The sequence below is a fragment of the Microtus pennsylvanicus genome, chromosome 7 (genome assembly GCF_037038515.1).
Source record: "Microtus pennsylvanicus isolate mMicPen1 chromosome 7, mMicPen1.hap1, whole genome shotgun sequence".
NCBI classification, from domain to species: domain Eukaryota; kingdom Metazoa; phylum Chordata; class Mammalia; order Rodentia; family Cricetidae; genus Microtus; species Microtus pennsylvanicus.
In genome coordinates, this window is record NC_134585.1 from 78,934,020 (window position 1) to 78,955,313 (window position 21,294).

At 36.6% G+C, this 21,294-nt stretch overlaps 1 protein-coding gene across 2 annotated transcripts in view; it reads right to left on the bottom strand.

Annotated features, from left to right (window-relative positions):
* Positions 1–21,294, bottom strand: part of Unc5c (unc-5 netrin receptor C) — a 339,558-nt gene that overhangs the window by 68,882 nt on the left and 249,382 nt on the right. For both annotated transcript variants that reach the window (XM_075981231.1, XM_075981232.1), the window contains exons 4-5: positions 20,297–20,400; positions 276–456 (exon numbers count right to left, since the gene is read on the bottom strand). In XM_075981231.1, coding sequence (XP_075837346.1) covers positions 276–456; positions 20,297–20,400 — 285 coding nt within the window. The remainder of the gene's footprint in view (positions 1–275; positions 457–20,296; positions 20,401–21,294) is intronic.

The following is a 21,294-nucleotide window of genomic DNA, read 5'->3' on the forward strand; positions in this document are numbered from 1 at the left end:
CTTAGTCAGGTCTTGCTAGTACTCGTCCTTTCTTGAGAAACAAAATGTTCAAGAGCAGCAGACTGTTCAGTAGGTTACCAAGGCTTACCACTTCACCACTCTTAATGATCCTTCTGGAAGTTAATAAACCTTACTGACCATGCACAAGGTCAAAAGGAACAGTAGAGGGAGTCTAAAAGAGACTGGTAGCTGGAGATTCTAAAACAAAATAATGTTATTAATGAGACACAGAATGGCTTGACACGTGCTGCACCATACCATAGAAGCTCACTTACCATACACGATGACAGTGGCCGTGGTGCTTTTCCTCTTGGCAACAATATTTTTGGCAACACAGGTATAATTTGCTGTATCTGAGAGCCGGGCCTGCTTGATGATCAGGTTGTGATCGATAGTGATATAAAAATTCCGATCTTCTTCAGGATCAATGATGTCTTCGTTCTTTAGCCACTCCACCTAAAGATACATGAGAAAAATTTGATAAATCCTCAGTCTGCCAGTCCTGACCTGGATTCTGTAGTGTGTACAATATTGTTTCATGCTATGAACCACCATCGAGCATAGGAAAGTAACTTTCTGAGGTCATATTAAGTATCACTCACCTGCCAAACATGCTGATTCTGTCTGTACTACATTATTCTCAAATGTCAATGAACCAGTTGGGAAATACAGTGCTCAAATTGTTTTTACTTTGCCCTGCAGGCAGGATAGAGAATGAGCGCTGCCAAGCACAGAACCCAATCAAAAATAACAGGCAAAGCATTTCAAACCTAACCCAAACCTTTTGCTATTTGATTTGTTTACTCTTGGCAACTTACCTGCTGCTGCCTTACAGAAAAGAATGTGAGGCCATAAAAAAGCTCAGACATCATGGAGTTCTAATAAAGCAACATTCAGATGATTTACCTGTAGCCTCTCTGCAACATATGGATTAAATTCCCCCGAAAATGCACAGACCTTAAAATGTAGTCAAACACATATTTGGAGATGCAGATGAGCCCAAAGATTTGGGGGAAGGGAAAGTTTTCCTACCAACCCCCAACACAATCCAAACAGTTTCTAAATCACCCTCAAATCTCTTTTTGAATAAGTACTTTCAGTATTCAAATCTTGGCTCTTAGTTTTCTTTTGGACAACCTGGCCTAAGATAGTGACTGACTATTCAACACTATCCAATCGTTGTTTTGCTATGCAAATATAATTCATTTAACAACAGTGGTGCTCTCCTTTCTGAATAAAAGAAGAGAAATATTCTCAGGCAAACTGTCCTTCTGGAGGGTAAACTATTTTTTATCCTGGCAAGATTTGTTTCCCTGTGAACCAGTTTTTCCATAAAGGAAAACAACATTGATATTTACCACAGTTAAACTTCCCTCTTGTATTAGAGTGGATGTGGGCACAGGTAACCTTTAGTGGGAGGGAGTCAATACTGTTGCCATTTTCAAAACCTTAAAGAGCTTCTTCAACACTGTGAGAAGTCTAGAAATTAATCTCTAAATGTGTCCGTGAACTCGACACAGCACGGTTGTAAGTTACTTCTGGAAGGAAAGGGGCTATCCGTTATACTTCTCTAATCCACAGGCCAGAAGCCAGCATTAAGAGGGAAAAACAAAAACCAACAATACCCCTGAGAAACAGGAAGTAGATGGGGTACAGACGAGAGTCACTATTTGTAATCATGTAAATTTGCAAGCAGTTAAACATTCTTGATATTTGCACTAATGGTAGGGAGAAAGGGAAAGGAATCCATTTAAAACTAGATTTTTAAATATGAATTTTGTTGTCAGACACAGACCACACAGGATGCCAGTGACTAGCTGCATTATATTTATATGTGTGTGTATGTAATGTATCAAAACAAACTATTGGAAATCTACTTGACAATACTAATTGTTGGCTTCATTATTTCTTGTTCTAGTTTTGCCCTTGAGTATCTGTCCTATGGTAAAGAAAGCATTCTTGCTCACTGAAGATGGGATTGCTGATTTTTGTACTCAGAATAAGTCTTGCCTCAAGAGTTCATTCTTCTCCTCCTCCTTGAATGATAGCCCTCAGACATAGGGATTCTCTTGTCCTTGGCTGTGTCTGTGAGTTTACATTTTCTCCTCAAACTTCCCTGTCTATTACAATTCTGTGCATAAACAGACCCATAAGTACTAGCTGAGTAAGTTCTGCGGTACAGTTCTCTGAGGTTCCCACATGGGATCATGTGGAATCTTGATTCTGAGATTATATTTGAATTTTCAGTCTCCTTGTCTGCTTTTTTTTTCCTACTTGCTCATGGTTTTTCCTGTTCATTTTTCTTGGAGCACCTCCTTAAAGAATGATTCTATTCAGTCCTTAGGGACACAGCTTGCTTCTGGTTTCTCTATGTAGACTGATATTCTGTGTAACAACAGGGAAACTACCCTAATCACAATTGACATAAAGAGATCCAGGGGATATTACAAACCTTTATGTTATTTTAAAAGTTTATTACATGGAAGAAAGAATTCTGTTTACACAGTTGACAGAGGTTTTGAGAGTCTAACCTGATTGTTTGGTGTATAGGTTTTTTTTCATGCATTTAGCCACTTTTTATTTCATTGTCTCCACGACTGGTAGGGTATCTAGGACCTGAGAAACCCCTGTGTTGAAGTGAATGCCCCGGGTACTTGAGGTACTTCTCCTTTACTGACTGATTTGATCACAGAAGTTCTGTTTTGAGCAATTGCCCATATTGGCCTATATATCAGCCTTTTACGGAATGGTGGGTCATAGTATTGGAAAAGAACACAAAAAAGAAGAGGGACACTCTGGTAAAGTCTCACACTGCCCCGCATTTCTGTACCCTTATTTGTTACACCCTCTACTCTAAGATCAGACCATCCTACGTAGACAGGTCACGGTTCTTCTGTTGTGGAACCAGACATCAAAATCTTCCAGAATGCCATCTTATTGGAATGTTGACTTTTTCTGTTCCCCATCTAAAGTTCATGCCTTTTGTTATCAGTGTTTCCCCTGGAGTCTTCTTAAGTGGAAGGTATTTGGTTTCCTAAGTGGAACGAACCCTTGAACCTGTGTTTGGGTAAGTGCTTCTATTTTACACTGTTGTTCCAGATCAATTTCTCTCATCTATCTTGCTTTTAATATCAGGCCATCAGGTATCACCTGATACCTACATTATTTTTGTAGTAATCTATAGGTATCCGGGCTATAGTCAGTTTATCCAGCACAATTTCTAATTATGTTAATACTGATAAAGAGAGGACATCTGATTTCTTGCGCGCCCCCTCCCATTACCGGATCTACAGTGAACTAGTGTGGAGCCTTATGTCGCCAGAAAACACTGGCCTTTCAGAGTTTGATTTGAATCTTCTATGGCCTTATCTCTCAGAATGTAGGCTCCGATGCAGGGGCTTCCACGAGAACCAGTCTTGGTGGCACTGGTGCCACTTCCTCTGTGTGAGTCAGCCTTTCCTGAAATGCCCTAATGCTCTACTATCCTCACCCAACCCATCCCCTTTTTCCGATAACACATTTTTCAGTATTTCAGCTCCTGGGCAGCCTTTGAACCTTCAGCCACCATTTATTCCTATACCCACAACCTCCCTCCTTCTTTTTTTTATTTTCTTTATCTACTTTACATAAATTTTACTCATTCTGTTTCTCTAGAATATAAGTTGCATGGATTTTTGAACTAGTTTTTTGATTGCTATGTAGCCCAAGCTGGCCCTGAATACATGATCCTCTCGCATGCGTGCTTTAAGTGCTATAATTAAAGGCATGGGCTACCATGCCAAGCTCTATTTTTTTTTTTAATCACTGCTGTCTCTTTCTCTTATGTGCTGGAGCTGGTCTATTGTCAATACTTAGCCAGGATTTCCTTACATATGAATGAAAACAGGACATATTGTGGAGTGAAATCTGTTATTCACACTTTTAGGTTCCTGTAAGTGTTTTATTGTCAGAATTAAGACTAAATACTTTTAGTGCGGACCAGACCCTTAAATATGATTTTAATTAAGTAGATTTAGCTATGGCTATTTTTCTGCTGGAGATTGAGAATTCAAATTCCCAGTACCCTTGAGGATAGTTGTCTTACCTCTATGTGACCTTAGCAGAGTTATATGAGATGGAAGTTGAGATCCAGTTTCTCTGGGAGACTTTCAGTAACCTGTTGCTATCTGAATCCATGTCTATCTTTCCTACAGTCAGTGAGTCTTTCTTCAAAAGTGGGATGTCTACGTAGTACATATTAAAGCTGTGTAACTGCTAGAGAATTTTTAATAAAGGGGGGTGGTGATTGAGTAACTTCTATAAGCTTATCTAGGAATAAAATCTGTGGCGAAATAGCTTCCTAAGATGTTAGGCCTGTGGTTTAGTGGTAGAGTGCTTGTCTAGCATGAGTGACAGCCAGGGCTCAGTCTCTACAGTGGTAAAATTTAAAAACAACAACAAGCAAGGAAGCAAAGAGGGCGAGGTATGTGTTTGAGTTGGTAGTATGTGTACGTAGCATGCACTAAGCCCTAGTTTTGATTTTCCTGCCTACACAAACTGAGTGTGATGGCCCATAACTTCAAGAGAAGTCCTTGGGTTGTGGAGCAGATGTTCAAAGTCATCTAAGGCTAGATGGGAAGTTCTTGGGCCCTGAGACACACAAAACTGTCTCATAGAGGAAAAGAAGATCAATCTGTGGTTTTAACTCATCTTAAAAACCCTGAGTATAGACTGTGTAGGCACTGTATCAAGTGAGCCTGTTGATAGAGTTCTCTATAGAAGGGGAGGTGGTGTATGCTCAATTATAATAGGTCTCATTTTAAGATGAAGGGAAGCCAAGTTGAAAAATATGGAGGAAGAACCTTGGTGTGTGGTGTTAACATCTTCACTTGCTTTTGGTGACGGGATTTCAATTATTGAGAGGCAAAGGACATTAGGGTAATGGGGGTGGGTGAGGAAGAACACATGCTGGGATACAGGCTGCAGAACCTTAGTTGGTGGCATGTGGAAAGAAGACTATGAAATGGACTCTGCAGTTTCTGGTTTGGGGATCTGTGAACAGAACAGTGTTATGGAAGATAGAAACAAAGTGAGGGCAAAAAGAGTGAGTTGTGGTTGGTCCACTCTCATGAAGAATCCATGCAGGAGAGCATGGTGCTAGTAACAGTTTAATTACTCAAAATTCCATTGTTTTTTTTTTTTTTTTTTTGTAAACAGTGAGTTTTGAAACACTTAAATCCTGATGGAGTTTTCTTGGGTCAGCTTTATCTTAACATTAAAGTAGAAGATATTGATTTTTAAAAAGATATTTACAGGGCAAGTGGGCTGAAATAATATTTAATTATTATTTTTGGCTTAGACATAATGTTACAGCAATCATAAAATCTTAAATGTATAGAAGAGAAAAATACATGAAGTAGTTCTATTTATCATTTAAAATGACTATCTGAGTCAGCAAGAGAAATCAATATGCAAGAGCTGTAACATCTAATTTTAAAAAATATGTTTCATGTGCTAGCTCAAGAATCAGCAGTGCCAGAGAAAATGACTCCCCCATTTTGAAGTAATTCCTTGAATATATTATAAATAAAATTATTAAAAAACCCCAGCAGCCTTCATTGTGCTAGATTTTTACCATATTGAATGGTAATTAATTATATTTTTCCAATGTTATTTATTCATAATGCAATCTTGGTTAGTCAAATATCAATACCTGCTCTGGCATCTAATTCTTTTCATATTTTGGCTATTCCCACAATTTTTTCTTTTATATTTCATCTCTTCCACTTGGCAAACTGATTTATACAACAGGGAGCTCTTTCTGAGTTAGTAGTTATCTTTAACTGTGTATAAAACACTCAAGAAGACAGAAAAATAGGTTTAAGTTCAGAAAGCAATAAAAGGCTTCTGCCATAAACCGTGACTTGGCATGGCTGCAGTGATGCCCCCCACCCTTCAGCTTTTGTTCTTGGGTTCAGTAAGTGCAGCCTTTGCTGTCATCTAGAGACATATTTGATGTCATTTTCTCAAGGGTTTAAGAAGTGTGGAGTTTTATTAAAGGTGAATCAAATAGCTAGAAAGCAATAACAGAATGTTGTGTTTGCATGTTCTGCTGTTATGTTTGGTTTGCATCATCCACCGTGTAGCTGAGAATCTTATTTTAAAAGGCATTTCCTAAAGTCTCAAACACCAAGACCGAATTGATTGTCGGAGGTCAAAGCTAAACTTGGTCATTTTAGGTCATACGTGTCTACTTTGGGTTGGTTTCACCACTATACAACCTTTGCTGCTTATATACAAGATGAGAATAATTTTAGGACACACTAAATTTATAAGGATTTGGGGGTTAAATACTCTAAGCCTAACATGCAATGCATAGTTTAAAATTATCATTAGTATATATGTTTAATTAAGAGTACACTAACAGGTGAGAATGAGACAAAAGTAAAGAACTCAAAATATGAAATAAATAATGGTAATTTGAAATGCTCGAAAAATGTTAGCTCCTGAGTTCTTTTATCCTTCAGTGAGATTTATCCTCTTTCAAGTCACCTCCATTCATTATATCTTAAATGATAATCTAACACTATGTACGTAAGCATTGAATCGACAAATAGCTGTTTGGCATATATTAAAATACAGTATTAAATTAACTTTTACAAATGCTTTCTATTCCTCTTAGAAGATGCCATCATTGCATCACTTTCTAAAAGCATATGTAGAATGTATTTTTAATTGCGGATACTTTATCAATATTAAATCTGATGTTTCTTTCTACTTTGGTAATAAACATAAGAAACACGATAAACACTCATACATATACATATATATGAGTTATTCGTCATTGTATGTATTTCAAATTATTCCTCAACACTTGTTCTTTATGACATCACTCTCCTTACCCAATCTTCAATGGATGACACTTATTTCATGATCTCTATCACTTTAACTCAGACTTCAGGGATGAGATTTTTTTCTAGTCACTTCCAAATGAAAGATGGATAAAAATATTTTCAATGGGTACATTAAAAAAAAGTCAAGCGTCATCCCGTTATGATCTATCCTAAGGAAACTGTCTCTTTGCACACACACACAGGAACTGAAATTCATAATGTTAGATCTAGACATGCTGTGGTTTGTGATATTCTTGCTCTGCGGCAAGTATGCTGAGTGAGAATGGGATACAGTTCTGCAAAGAAAAATCTTACATTGTGAATCCCGTTTCAACATTCAATCAAAGAACAGCAAACAAAATTACACTCTTACAGTTCTAGCTGAAAGCATCAGCAAATAGGGAAGAGAGAACATTTATTCAGAGAAATAACCTGAAGGTTTATGTACCACTCCAAAAGCCATCTGCAGTTCCAGGTTGCTAAGATTTTACACCCAGAAACTGTAGCCACTGGTGATTCATAATATTTTACTGCTTAGACCTTCTGAGCCTCTCCATCACCAGCAAGGCACTCAATATCTCTATAGCTCTCCACTTAATCTGATGTGTCTTTCCTGTTCAACAGTCATGCATCAGCCTCTTTAATCTTATAAAAGTTACAATACTGTTGGTCCCCATCTATTCACTTGTTCACACAATCTTTAGATGGCAGCTCTCTGGAGTAATGTTCATCATTCTACTCAGATTTTCCTTTCAAAGACAACCAGTGGTCCTAAATTCACTACAGAGGAAACTCCTCTTATTCACCTTGCTATGGCAAGTAGCTGCCCTAGATGTGCCTTGGAAAACACAGCCTCTTAAGTTTTACATATTTCTAGGCAACCATTTCATGGTCCCATTTTATCCTCTCTCTCATTTACATCAGTGGTTCTGAACTTTGTGCTCCGGAATTGTACAGGAGTTTTTTTATAGGATCTTTTTGCCTAGAGCCCTTTGAAAGACTCTGATTTTACTGTTTTGAGGAAGGGCCCAGGTACCAGGACTCTCAAATCTCCACAGACACCCCACTGCAACTGTGCCTGAGACCCGAAGGCTCCTGTGTACTGCATGACTATATACTTGCTTCACTTATGGCTGGTGATTTCCAAACCATCAGCAGCAGCCCTAGGTTTTGTTAAGTTATGTCTATATTTCCAATTCTTGATAATTCCATCTAGATGTTCAACAAATATAAAAAGCATAACAAATGCAGGATCAATTGTAATCTCTCTTCACATTGATCTCTCTTTCAACTTGATAGCTGTTTATTTTAAAATAATTGACTCAGGAGTAGACTTCTACATTCTAAGATTTTCCTTATTTAGCAAAATATATGCAGATAGTAACTATATGTAGTGCCATAAAAATACCCTCACTATACTTTAAAAAACCCAGTGAAACAATTCAACACCTTACAAATAAATTTTTCCAAGAAATTCTTTTGTCTAGATATCTGATTTGCTTATGGAAATCAGTCAAATAAGGCCACATAAAATTTGTACAATTCCAAGCAGCCAAATTTCAAAATGAAATTATTTTCTCATGAGGGGGAAAATGCAAGAATCAAACAGATTTGTCAGTAATCTTTACTTCTATAAAATGAAGGACTACTTAGGGGTTGCAGGAAGATTTATTAAGATAACAGAGTGAATGTATATGGAATCAGGAGCTAGTAATAGTCTTAATGGCTTTTCCTCTGGTGCTAAACTCAACTCAGAGCCTACAGTCAAAATAGGGTATTTTAAGTGTTTCTGTTAAAAATTATGTATCTTAGCCGGGTAGTGGTAGTGCATGCCTTTAATCCGAGCACTTGGGAAGCAGAGGCAAGTGGATCTCTCTAAGTTCAAGGCCAGCCTATTTTTCAAGAACTAGTTTCAGGACAGGCTCTAAACCTTTTCTCTAAAAACCAAAATAAATAAGTAAGTAAGTAAATAAATAAATAAATAAATAAATAAATAAATAATGTATCTTTAAATTTTTTAATACCTTACCAGGAAAGTAAACATTTGGGAAGTATATGGCTTTTACTTTACCACTGTAGGAAATTCCATGAATACTGGCTTCCAAATCCTTACATTGGAGGTCAGTGAGATGGCTCAGTAGGTAAGGGAGTTTTTCTTCACACCCAATGAATTAATCTCTGGGACCCACATGTTGGAAAAAGAGGATTGAGGACTGAAAATTGTCCTCAGATCTGCACCCACAGACTGCTCCTCTGCATGCCCCAAACAACATAAATAAATGCAACTTGAAACTCTTCTGTTCGTCATCTGTCCTGGTGATGGACATGCCCATTGTTCACAGCCACAATTTCTTGCAGTATTTGTCCAGAAGAGATGCTGCAGTTCTAGCCTTTGTGCATAAGGTTAAGTTCCCAGGTCCTACTGTGGGAGGATCATGTGCTTAAGAATTTTCCTGATACTTTCATCACCCAGTTCAATTGATTGGCCATGGAATTCTCCAAACACTAATATGATTTTAATAATGAAGAAGAGTGATTCTCAACTTGATTATGCAATCCAAGATTAAGGCATACTATCCACATCGTGTGTTCCTAGCAAAGAAGTATAAAAACTGCCAACTTAAGTTGTATGGTCTGATTTGAGAAAAAAACCTTTATGGTTTTTAGATGCATGGTTTTATAGTCTCACGGTTACTGGTATGTCATAAAAGTCAGTAGTTCTGGCTGTATTGTTAGAGGAAGCAAGATTTTGTAGTAAACTACTGCTCAGTAGCCCAGGCTTCTGTAAGTTTTGGGAAGCCACTCCACCATTTTATAACTTTCAAATTTTAAACATTGTCTATTACCATCTCCCTAAATACTTTATACTTATTTTTTTTAAGTTTTACCATGGACAAAGACAGAAAACTCTATATGGTTCTCAATAACTTGTCTTTTTAGAGCTCATAATTTCTATAGGATAAATTATGATTGACAACTCATTTGCCCACTTTCAGTCACCCCCTCATTTTCCTAACCAAATATCACAATAGTTATATTATCTAATACTGACCCCAAACTTTTGTCTAATAATGTTCTTATAGCTGAGTGGGTTTAAATGGGGAGGTATTTAGGTAAGGTTGTCATTCAAGCATTATTTCTAATAATGCTTCATGATTTTATGCTAAAATTTATGCTACAAATATAACCATGCCATGTTTACCACTGAATAAACAAATTCAAATATTTGTGGGTTTAGCAAAAAAAAAAAGTGAGACAAGCAAAACCTCTTCCTTGGTTCTTTATTCTTCTCAATTCCCTGACCAAAAAGGGAATATGACAGCATGATTCACATATAATATTATATACTTTTTTTGATTTAAAGAATCACTGTACGGAAAAATTACAAATGGACATTGCAGTTTTATTTTCTGATGATTGCTGCTCTGCTCTGCATTTTCCCTGTCTCTGCCTAGGTAGGCTAGAATTATAGGTGGAATTATACCGATACTTGTCATTTTATGTGGGTTCTAGGGAACTGAACTCTGGTCCTTAAACTTATGTGATAAGCACTTTAACCACTGGACCATCACAGCATCCTCTTCCTGAAAACCTTAAAAGGGATTATCTAGAGGAATGTGAAGCAGTGCTGCCCTAGGGAAGAGTTTGCAGTGGTAGAACAGGTCCTCAGTGCACAATCTGAGTCACTTGCCTCCAGCTCACATGAATGCTAACACTTTAGCATAGGCTGCACAATACAGATATTGAGATTTTTGTTCTGTTTAATTATAATGAGTGAATTTAAGTGTGTGGAACTTCAATTTTAAAGTATCAGCAACTGTAGCAATAAAAGTATGAAAAAAGTAAAATAATAATTACAGGAAAAAACCAAGTGGGATACTATATTGAAACCTCAGTAATACAAACTCTAGAGTTGCACCTGATGAGATTTTTAGATGATAAATTTACATAGTGTAACACTGTTGAATGCTGAATATATAAATATATAAACCATATTTTCTAGGAAATATAAACTTTGAACTGTAAACAAATCCACAAGCTTTATATTAGTACATTCTGTGACCATGTGAAAAGAAAATAAGTGGATTTCATAAGTCTTTTCTTTATACTTGCAGTGTCAACCCAAGAATGGAGATATTGCTTATAGTACTAAATAACTCGGATACAACTTCTTTCTCTACAGTGCTACAAAATGTGGACTGTGAATGCCAATAAAATTGGAATGGAAATAACATTAATTTTCCACTAACCAGAAGTCTTTGAAGTTTACTCACATAGAAAGAGATAAACAGAGATTTTACCAAATTGGAATATCATGGTATCTTGTGAATATTCAAAATCCTTTCACTCAGGTACCAAGGCTGAATTAGTACAATATTTTATTTCAATGAAGCTAAATTGTTTTTTGGAGTTTAAAATACCTCTATACAAAATGTATTTGTTTTGATATATTGGAGATAAGTAAGTATATAACATAACTACATTTTTACCAATGGGGAATGTAATTATTTGTAATGAAAAGATGACTTAAATTCTTTGTAGAGGCCCTTCTCATTTTTTGAAAGGTATTCAGAACCTCAATGGCCACTGGTACCTTGTACCCTTTTAACACAAAACTTGCTGACCCTGGGATTGATTAATCATATATGTCAATATAAGTAGCCAAGCACCTTATACTTTTCTATTTTCCTGTCCTGTGAAAGACAGATGTGTTGTGTCTAATTATTCACTGATTGGTATCGGGAGAAACATTAACATAATTGGCACATTTGTCCTAATTAACCACAGAAACTGCCACATGTCAGCCAAGATGAAAAAGTGACTCCAGCAACCATTATGTAGAAAAATTCACATCTATCAGAAAGGTTATATTGTTAATAGCAAATTGGGGACCACTGTGCCAGAACACTGTACTAGAAAACACAACAGAACTCTGAAGCGTGTGTACATCAGGGGGAGTGGGGAATTGGTAGAGACTAGTATATAGGTATATTAATCAAACAAATGGGAAAAGCAATTATTGGGCAATTATAAAATGCACACTCAGCCAAGCTAAGCTTCTCAAAGGTGCATTTGATAGCCCCTGGGAGTCTGCCAAGTTTCACCAACTCGTTTACAAGTGACAAGTCTGAAGTATTATTATTATTAATTTATTTGATAGTTTCACCTTAAAATATGATAGATTTTAGAAAATATGAACAGATTTAAAAGTTATAGTAATCACAATGTATACGGAACCTGTTAAGTCAGTATTTAAGGATTGTGCATTGCTGACAGCTTTTCCGGATATTTCTCAGGGGAAGGCTTCAGTTTGAGATATACTTGCAGACTGGTCAAAATGCAGATGCTGATGAAGTGGTTGTGGATGGGGTAGAAGAGCCTACAATTCTACCTAAGAAATTCTCAGATTGTGTCCACATGGAACCGCTATGCAGCACATGAGGAAGAAGGCCTTAACAATTCTAAAAGACATCTAGAGGGGACTAACATTCTGTATGGACCCCTTAAGTGGTGTTGGCTCCAACTGCACACAGGTTGAAAGTTGCAGGATTCTCTTATTTATTTATTTATTTTTTGCTTGCTCCATTTGCAATATATATCTTCCTGTCCCTTTTGTATATCTCAAATAACCAATAAAGCATTTCAACTATCGTAGGTCACATTAGTTATGCAGTTATATGCTTCTTAGATCTGCAATAAAATAAACATTATCTGCTTCTTTCTTGATGGCCATTATTCAATATTCTTTATGCCTTTTCATAGGGCTGTGAAAATAAAGGTGTTTTCTGTGTTCTCAGAAGTGTTAGTTTTCAAGCGAGCTGAAATTCTATCTTTAAGCAATTGTAAAAATAAAATGGGCAAAGAATTAAAAAATTCCAATGTAAACTACAGTGACATTTTGCTCAGTTATTGTAACTTCTGCAGTACGAAGGAATTTGCCAAGAAAGGGAATTTGTTTTCCTCCCTTAATTGCACATATGTCTGGCTCATTGCTTTTGAGAGCTGAATGTACACAGACCATATTGTGGAGACGAGCTAGTCTCCAATTCTGTAAACTTCTAAAGCTGAACTTAAAGCATGGAGAGATAAAAGCAAATGGACAAAAAACTTAAAGTAATAAAGTGTAATTGAGAAATAAAATTAAAAACCAGAAAAATGTCCCAAAGTAAATGACTATATATGACCCCACAACACAAGAGAACAAATAAGTCCTAAATTGCGTTCGAAAGGCTGAAATTTTTACAATAAAAGGGCTATAAATAGACAAACCCATTGATGAACTACTAATCTATTACTACTTTTTCTAAGAGTTTGACTTCCGAATAAGCATTTCCTATCCTTTTTTCCCTTTTTTTTTTAACCAATGGAAAGTATTAAAGACTGCGCTGTCTGACCATCATCAGGAAATGTAAACCTTCTGTTCTCTAGAGACGTTTTTTCCCCCATCCACACTGAGGTAAGTACAGACTGTAGGCATATGGAGTGTCTTTGAAATCCCAAAGCAAGGGAATGATCAAAGAATAGAAGCTAATTTTTCATTTTCAACAAGGAAGGGTCTTTAAAATAAAAGGCCCTGTTATTATGAGTCTCTTCAGGGCTTGGCTCTTGACTGAAGCACCGATGGTATTTGATGTAGACAAAGACTTTATTGACAACTTGTTGTAGATCATCTACAAGCAGCTCCTTTTAGTAGGTTTGCTGAAGGTTGACATGGAAGATTTCACCTTCTCAAGACAGAACAAGTAATTTACATATTTTCTTCATTTCAGAAAGTCATATTTAAATGGCATACTCAGAAAAATATATGTTCTGTGTTTTCCCACTTTTCTTCTTACCTTCTACTTTCACCTTAGGATAAGCAGCTGTGCTCTTTTGTTTAGACATTGATGAGAGCCAACCATGGACCCTACGTAATGTTCTTGCCCCTACTCTTATACTCTGAAAAGCTATTTTCCAAGTAGTAGTAAGACTGACCTTTTAAAGCCACGTATCAGGTTGTGAAAATGTCTCATTTAAAATCCTTGGTGATGTCCCACACATGTAAAAGTGGTTCTGAGTGACTTATCATGGCCAGAGTCCCTGAACTCTTTCCCTGACACCGAATGTCTTCCTTTTGCTGACTCTCAGATGAAAGCCTCCTTCTTTTGAAAACATCAGCTCCTGAGGGGATTTGTGCCACTGCCTCTGCTGCCTGGAGCTTTCTGACCCAATTCTTTTAAAGACTGGCTCCTTCCTTTCTCCTATATCTTAGTGCAAATTTATCTCTTCAGAGAAACTTTCCTTGAACCCTTTCAACCCCCTGCAACCACCTCATTCGACCTTGTGTTTTGTTTTCCTCTCTCACACAGCTGTCCTTGCCTTATTACCCATTTCGCTGTCGTTACCTGGAAATGCCTTCTTTCTGCCTTTTGCTTTCCCTCTTCAGAACAATCATGAGAATACTGGGTGCACAGTGAGTCTACAGAAAATAATTTTTGAATCAACAGATTGATGATAGAAGATAGAATAGGCATTTTGCATCTATAGCCTCTAAGGAACCACTACGCATGTTCGAAAATTGAACCTGAAATCTGTAACTGGTAAGACAATGTCTTTTATAGCTTACACTTGTTATACAAATTGATGTGTTGAATGTTAATTTTGTCATTAATTTAAATTTGCACAGACTTTGTGTTGAGCTCAGTGTATTAAGTATTAGACACAGATTAGGAGAAAAATACCATAAAGGTAACAGTAGAAAATGTCAGTGGACAATGCAAGGCTTAACTGACCAGTATGAAGATATAAGACTTTTGAAAACCTATTTTCTAACTCTCCATGATGTAATACACAACAGAGGAAAAAATTCCAACAAACATTAAAGATACTGGAGCAAGGTTCCCTGTCAAATGAGGACAATTCTCTGAGCCTCTCTTACCTGCAAAAAACGTGACACATTTCTTGGTAAACAATGCACGTGGCAGAAAATTCATTGCCATGAATTCTAAGGGGTGGCATGGCTTGTGAGGTATTCCTCAATGGCTGTATTAAGAAGCAATTAGACTGAAAGCCACCTGATGGTGCACATTTGGTAGCTCTTCTAGCTGCCAGTAGGTTTTGGTCTCGTCAGTATCTACTTATAACAACAACAAAAAAATCTGCTTCCTATTTATCATGACGAAACTTGGCAAAGCAATGTATTCTTTTACACCTCACACCATATTTTCCCACCACTAATTAGAGATGCAAATGTTGATAAATAAGAAGACAATTTTTGAGCTCAACTGGGTCAATAAGTTGAACACTGTGCCCTGTTCCTCCAATTAAACTCCTATGAGAAATAGCTCAATTATAATTAGGGAAGCAATTATCCCCTTGTTAAAGGTGAAACAAATCACAGGTTTTAGTGAAATTTTCTGTTTTGTCCCTTCTACCATGCCAAAAAGCCTTGTATCCATTGATAGTTTGAAGCAATGATCCCAGAAGGAATAAACTGATGAGATAAAGCATCTCAGGCTTGCTGTGTGATGGTAACATTTTCCAGGCATGAGTTGAAATGAGCAGAGAGGGATTAGTTTCATAGAGAGCTGCTATTATGCCTTTGGAAGAGCCCAGCACCCTCTCTATAGCATATTAATTTTCCTGCTTCTTTAGAGAGAGAAGAGAAAGACTTGTTATTGAAATGGAGTCAAATACCATCAGAAAGGGGAAGAAAGAATCATTTCTGGATTGATCCTAGCAACAGACTATGAAAATATCACGCAATATTACCCAACACTATTTCTGGTATTGGTTTTTCTTTCTTTCAGTTTGTTTATTTCATCATTTCAGTGAGACTATTATGAGTATCCCCTGTGATCTTTTGCTTTAAGTATCCAGATCCTGGTGAGTTCGAATCCTGCTCTGATGGTTCAGATTAAAGGATCACATCATCTCACAAGGAGTTCTGTAAGTGGGGTTATATCTTCATAGGTGAAAGGTATCATTCTTCTAGAAATTTCTATTTCCTGAAGGGTACCTTGTCATTATATTCAATATGCCTTTTTTAAAAAAAAAAATTAGGGTTGTTTTTTTAACCTTGAGAATCTATTGTGATCTCTAATTTGCTGTCATTAGAGATAAAATAATTGCCCAAATTTATATTCCTTATCTCTTTACAGTATAGTCAGATAGAAGAGTAAATAGATAAATTTCCACACAATTATAAAATCATAATATATAGGAACTGCCATTTATCCAGCCACACATTTACTCACACCAGGTGTTAAATGCTAAATCAGCTCTGAATATGTTGCCAAATAGCTGCGTGTACCTTAGCCATTTATTCTCACTGACTTCTTAGCATTCATTGACCGTGAATTAGCACCTGATAATATTATGTCCAAAACAGTCCAAGATTCTTAGGACTCTGTGACTATGTTAAGGAAGCTGTGCAGTTATTACATATTTTTAAAACACCCCTAGTCACACAGGCAGATTGCTGAAAGAAAGAATGTAAAAAGGAGATTAGACAAAGAAATGTTTAGGTCTCGAGTTCTGAAATCCTGGTGTTTTGTTCCTGGGATTGAAACATCTTACTTATTTACAGATTTACGGATTAGTCCCAGAAGACACTCAAAGTCACTGTCCCCGCCCCGGGTGGGTAAGTGTTGGCTGATCCTTTCTTTACTTGAGACTTACTTTATTTTCCCCTTGGATGGGAGAGAGAGAGAGAGAGAGAGAGAGAGAGAGAGAGAGAGAGAGAGAGAGAGAGAGAGAGAGGGAGAGGAGAAGAGGAGAGGAGAGGAGAGAGAGGAGAGAGAGATCTATGAAGTAACCTCTGCTCAAATTTCCTCCTTGGGAGAAAATACAAGGATTGTTGGATTGTTGGACCAGGAGGACCAGATGAAAGACAGTAACTAATGCTAGAGTGGAGCGAAGACAGCAGAACTCCATGACATTTGCCAGTACTATGGTTTGAATGTGAGATATTCCCTGTAGGCTCATGTGTTTGAGTACTTGCCCCCCTCCCCCAGCTGACAGTTCTATTTTGCAATCTCATGGTACTTTTTGGAGGTGGAAGCTTGCTGGAGGAAGTGGGTGACTGGGGCAGAAGTGTGGGCATTAGGGTTTGCTATTTGGAGGCGGGGTGGATGGGCACTGGGGTTTGTAATACCCACTTGACTTCCTGTCCTTTTTTCTGACTGTAGCTGCAATGCGAATCACTGTCTCCTGCTTCTCCTGATGTGCCTTCCCCATTGTATTTGACTGTATTTTCTTACATTGTGAGCCTAAAACAAACCCCTTTTTCTTGAAGTTCCTGCTAGTCAGGTGTTTAGTTACAATAGTGAGACAAGTAATACAGCAGGCGATTTAATTAGCATTAGCAGAAGGCAAAGTCCTGTTTTAAATTATATTTATCTGTAGCACTAATGGTCTTCAAGCAAACCAATTGACTATAGAAAATAGAAGGTATCATGGAGATTCTCCAGCAAAAGTTCCTCCTCCATGTATCCCAGAGTGCTTAGCATGAGCAAAGTTTAGTGACTATAATATTGAGTTCAATCTTTCAGGAGTTAATAACACAATATACTAATATAAATAATGGTTGATAGTTCTTTATGGCTTTAAATATGTTTAAGTAGTTTTCATGCGCTGTTATTAAATATGACAAACACATAGAATATAAATAGTATTATCTTTCTTACAGGACTGAAAGATCTGGGTCAAAAGGGCTTAAATATTGTGCCTAAAGTGAGAGGGTAAACCATGATCATGCGTGGATTCAAACCAGGACTTTTGCAAGGAAATCAGTTGCTGTGCCATAGAACAGACTACAGGATGACCAAATGGAGGAAACCCACTGTTGTCACCTGAGCAATGACTATGACATTATATCCACAAATGCAGTGTGTTCATAAATGAGGCTAGACTCTTTTATAAAGATGGGTGGTTTGGAGAGCTAAAAGAAAATTTCATCTTCCTGATAACCTGCAAAGAATGCATCTTCCTTCATGAAGCTATCCACATGTGTGTTAAACAAAAATCACCTGACTTGGCCAGCCAAGTGTTCACTGAACTATCACTGTCTGATTTTTTTTTTCTCAGAAGCGGTAAAGCACACAGGTCTCTAGGATGACCTCCTTAGGACTCATCTAATAATCATAAAACACAGACATTTTACCTGCTGGTTTTATATTAAGATCAGCATCTTATTTTATGCCACATTTATGCCTTCAAAATCCTTAAACAAATAAAAGAAAATAAAACACTGAATGCATTTTTTATCAGAACTAAAATGATCAAATAATCTTTTAGCTCTCAAGCTATCTTTCATCCCATTATTTTTACATTTTTTCTGTTGCTCTTGAGCACCCAGCTGCTGGAAAGTGTCATGTTAAGACAGCCATTGGCTTTCTGATCTTGGTGATATTAATGGTGTTAAAAAGAATCTACACAGGAGTTTATTAGCCTGCTTTTAAGCATGTACGTTTGATCTCTCTTCTGAATGAAAAAAAAATAGAAAGAAAAAGTAATATGTATTAAATATAGTTCTCTGAATGTCAAATGGGTATATGATTTTTGAGCTTGCCAAATGTTAATTAGACTCTTCCCCAGTGATGATACACATAAAATTCCTAGCCAATTAGTTTGAAGTTATGAATCTTCACTCCTTGACAAAGTGAACTACTTTGTTGAGATGGAAAAAAAAAAGGGTAGTATGAGTAGCATGATTTCTCTGTAAGACTCTGCAAGAGTCAATTTCTGAGGATCTTCTGCTTTTAAGTTGTCTTGAGTAGAAGCAAGGCTATGGGTGCCTATGCTGCTCATTGAATGGTTAGAGGAGACGGCAAATTATGATGTCCATGCTGATCTAAGGATGTTCAGAACTCACAGTGGCTTTTGGAGGTGGTTTGCCTTAAAACCACAAGTAAGGCGACAGATGCACTATTGCATAACTAAAATGAAATGTTGGATAGAGAAGAGTGTCCTTCATTTCAGCCACACTAAATCAGCCTGTGTTTTGGGGAAGCAGGATGTTGATACAGTATTGTGTGATAGTGAGTGATAATCATGCAGTTTCTGATATGATGCAGATGATTCCTGAGATGCCCATTATAAGGGAAAATAGTTCCCATTTTTTCAGAGTAAAAAGGAAATACATGAAAAGGAAATATGTGGTTTAGCAATTTAGGAACAGAAATATAAATATTATGGCAGGAAAATGGAGTCCTTTTTGTGTGTATTTTCAAATAATTTCTTTCCAGTATTAACTCAGAAGAACCAGATGTTGTTTGCTATTGTGAGCCTGAATACCTCAGCTGATTCCTACTTTGTACCAACCTTCAAGACTGAAAAGCCATGAGAAATCCAACAGTAAATGAATGATTTTTAATTAGTCTCTAAAAAGTTTCATATTGGTTTTTTATTTCTTGGAGAGGCAGAATTTCAGGATTTTATTGTATGAAAAATGAGTCGATGCATGTCCACTGAATCCATATTTATATCTGAATGGCAACTGGTATATGTCTTTTTTCACATATGCAATGTAGAGTAAACTTTCAAATGACTTCATGAAGCTTTGAGGCTAGCAAGGACTCTTAACAAATAAACAAATGTTTTCAAATGAAAGTGTTTTGGATTTGTAGAACTCTATAGCAAATCATGTTAGGCACTCTGAGGTAGTCTTCTATTAATCATGTAAAGGGAATTTTTTTTTTCGAGGTTGAAGGTATTTGTTAACAAATAAAGACATAGTATTAGTTTCCTTCAACAAGATGCTATAACATTATGGTGAGTGTCCCCAGGGGAGCATGCATTTTCCTCTGGGTCATGCAAGGCAATTTCTCAAATACAGCCCCTTTCAAAGAGCAACACATTGCTGCTAATGAAAAGTCAAGCCAAATTTAAAAAAAAAAAACTTCACTAGCCATCCATAGGCTTCATTTAAGCAGAACCAAAGGAATTCATAAGCTAGTTGAAATATTACTGGATGGATGTGATCATGTCTATAACAGTGGATATGCTCTTCTGATCTCCATGATGACAAAAAAACCAAAGAAACTTGCATGCGCAATACAGGCTCATAAGACAGACACATATCTTTCTTACACTGATCTTTTTTTTTTTTTACATCATCTGAATCATACAAGTGATGGCACATTTAGTCATAGCATCTCTTTCTATACGTGCCAGATAAAGTAAAACACTATTTCTGATTGTTCTGAAAGAGAATGATAAAATTAAACCATGCTGCCTGTAGTTTTGTCCAGTGGGGCATTCTAATTGACTCCCAAGTCATTAATCAGTTCCTAATCAATCTGTTTTGCCAGCAGCAGGCAGTTAGGACTCCATTACCAACCATTCATCATGCCATGCCCTAATTCACTGCACCATTAGCCATGGATTAGGCCTCTGTTAGGATAACTAAGTGCCAACTGTCAAATGCAATGCATTTTTGTTACCTCAGCCACTGGGATCCCTTCAGGTGGCCGACACTGGAGTAAGACTTCCTGTTCCAGAGACACTTCCTTTCCCAAGGGTTCCTGCTCAAATGTCTTCCGTAGATCTAGAAGGTTCAGGCAATAAAGTACATGTCAAAACTAAATAACATTAATCTTACAGAAAGTGTCAAAACTTTACCCAATTTATAATTTTACATGTTTATAGTTTATCCATTTGTTGATATTATACCAAAATGTGAGAAGTAATATTCTATGTGGAAGAAATTATGAAAGTTAAAGGCTTTTAACTGTACTGAATTTAAGCAACAATAAAAAATATTCTATAGATCATTTTATTAACTACTTAAATCCATTCATTGTGCTTTATTATTTCTTGGTTACCTACTGTGATGGTCACATTTTTAATTTAAAGAACCATAATGTCTTGAATCTTAAAAAGACAGAGTTCCATATATATATATATATTTTCTCTTACAATTGATATTATTAAGGTTATAGTAACTTCAAGATATTTTTATTCATAAATCAAAAGTGAGCTTCTGCTGAGGTTAGAAAATGAGACCCTTTGAGGATCCATAAATATGGCATATGACTTCTGGAAATGTCTTTAAAACACAATGGAAAACAGAGGGTAGTTACTGAGAATAGTCTAGAAGGAATTTAATTTCTAATCATGTAGCCGTTTTCAATGAGAAGATTAAGTATTCATTTCTTCTCAAACATGCCAAGTACCTAATTATGTGCTTGTACGGTTAGAGCTATTATAACAAGATGAAACAGCTTTGGAAAATACACAGAGATGAAAATGTCAGAAACCAGCCTATCATCTTACAGACATCACAGGTACATACTGTTGGAGACATCTGTAACTAAGACATCCTTGAATGAGATAAATTTTTTTTAATAGTTTGGCTTTATACTCTAAATAAATTTTGTCCACTTTTCTCAAGTAAAATATATTCAGGTCATTTCTTAAGAACCTCTAAAATTTTACTTTG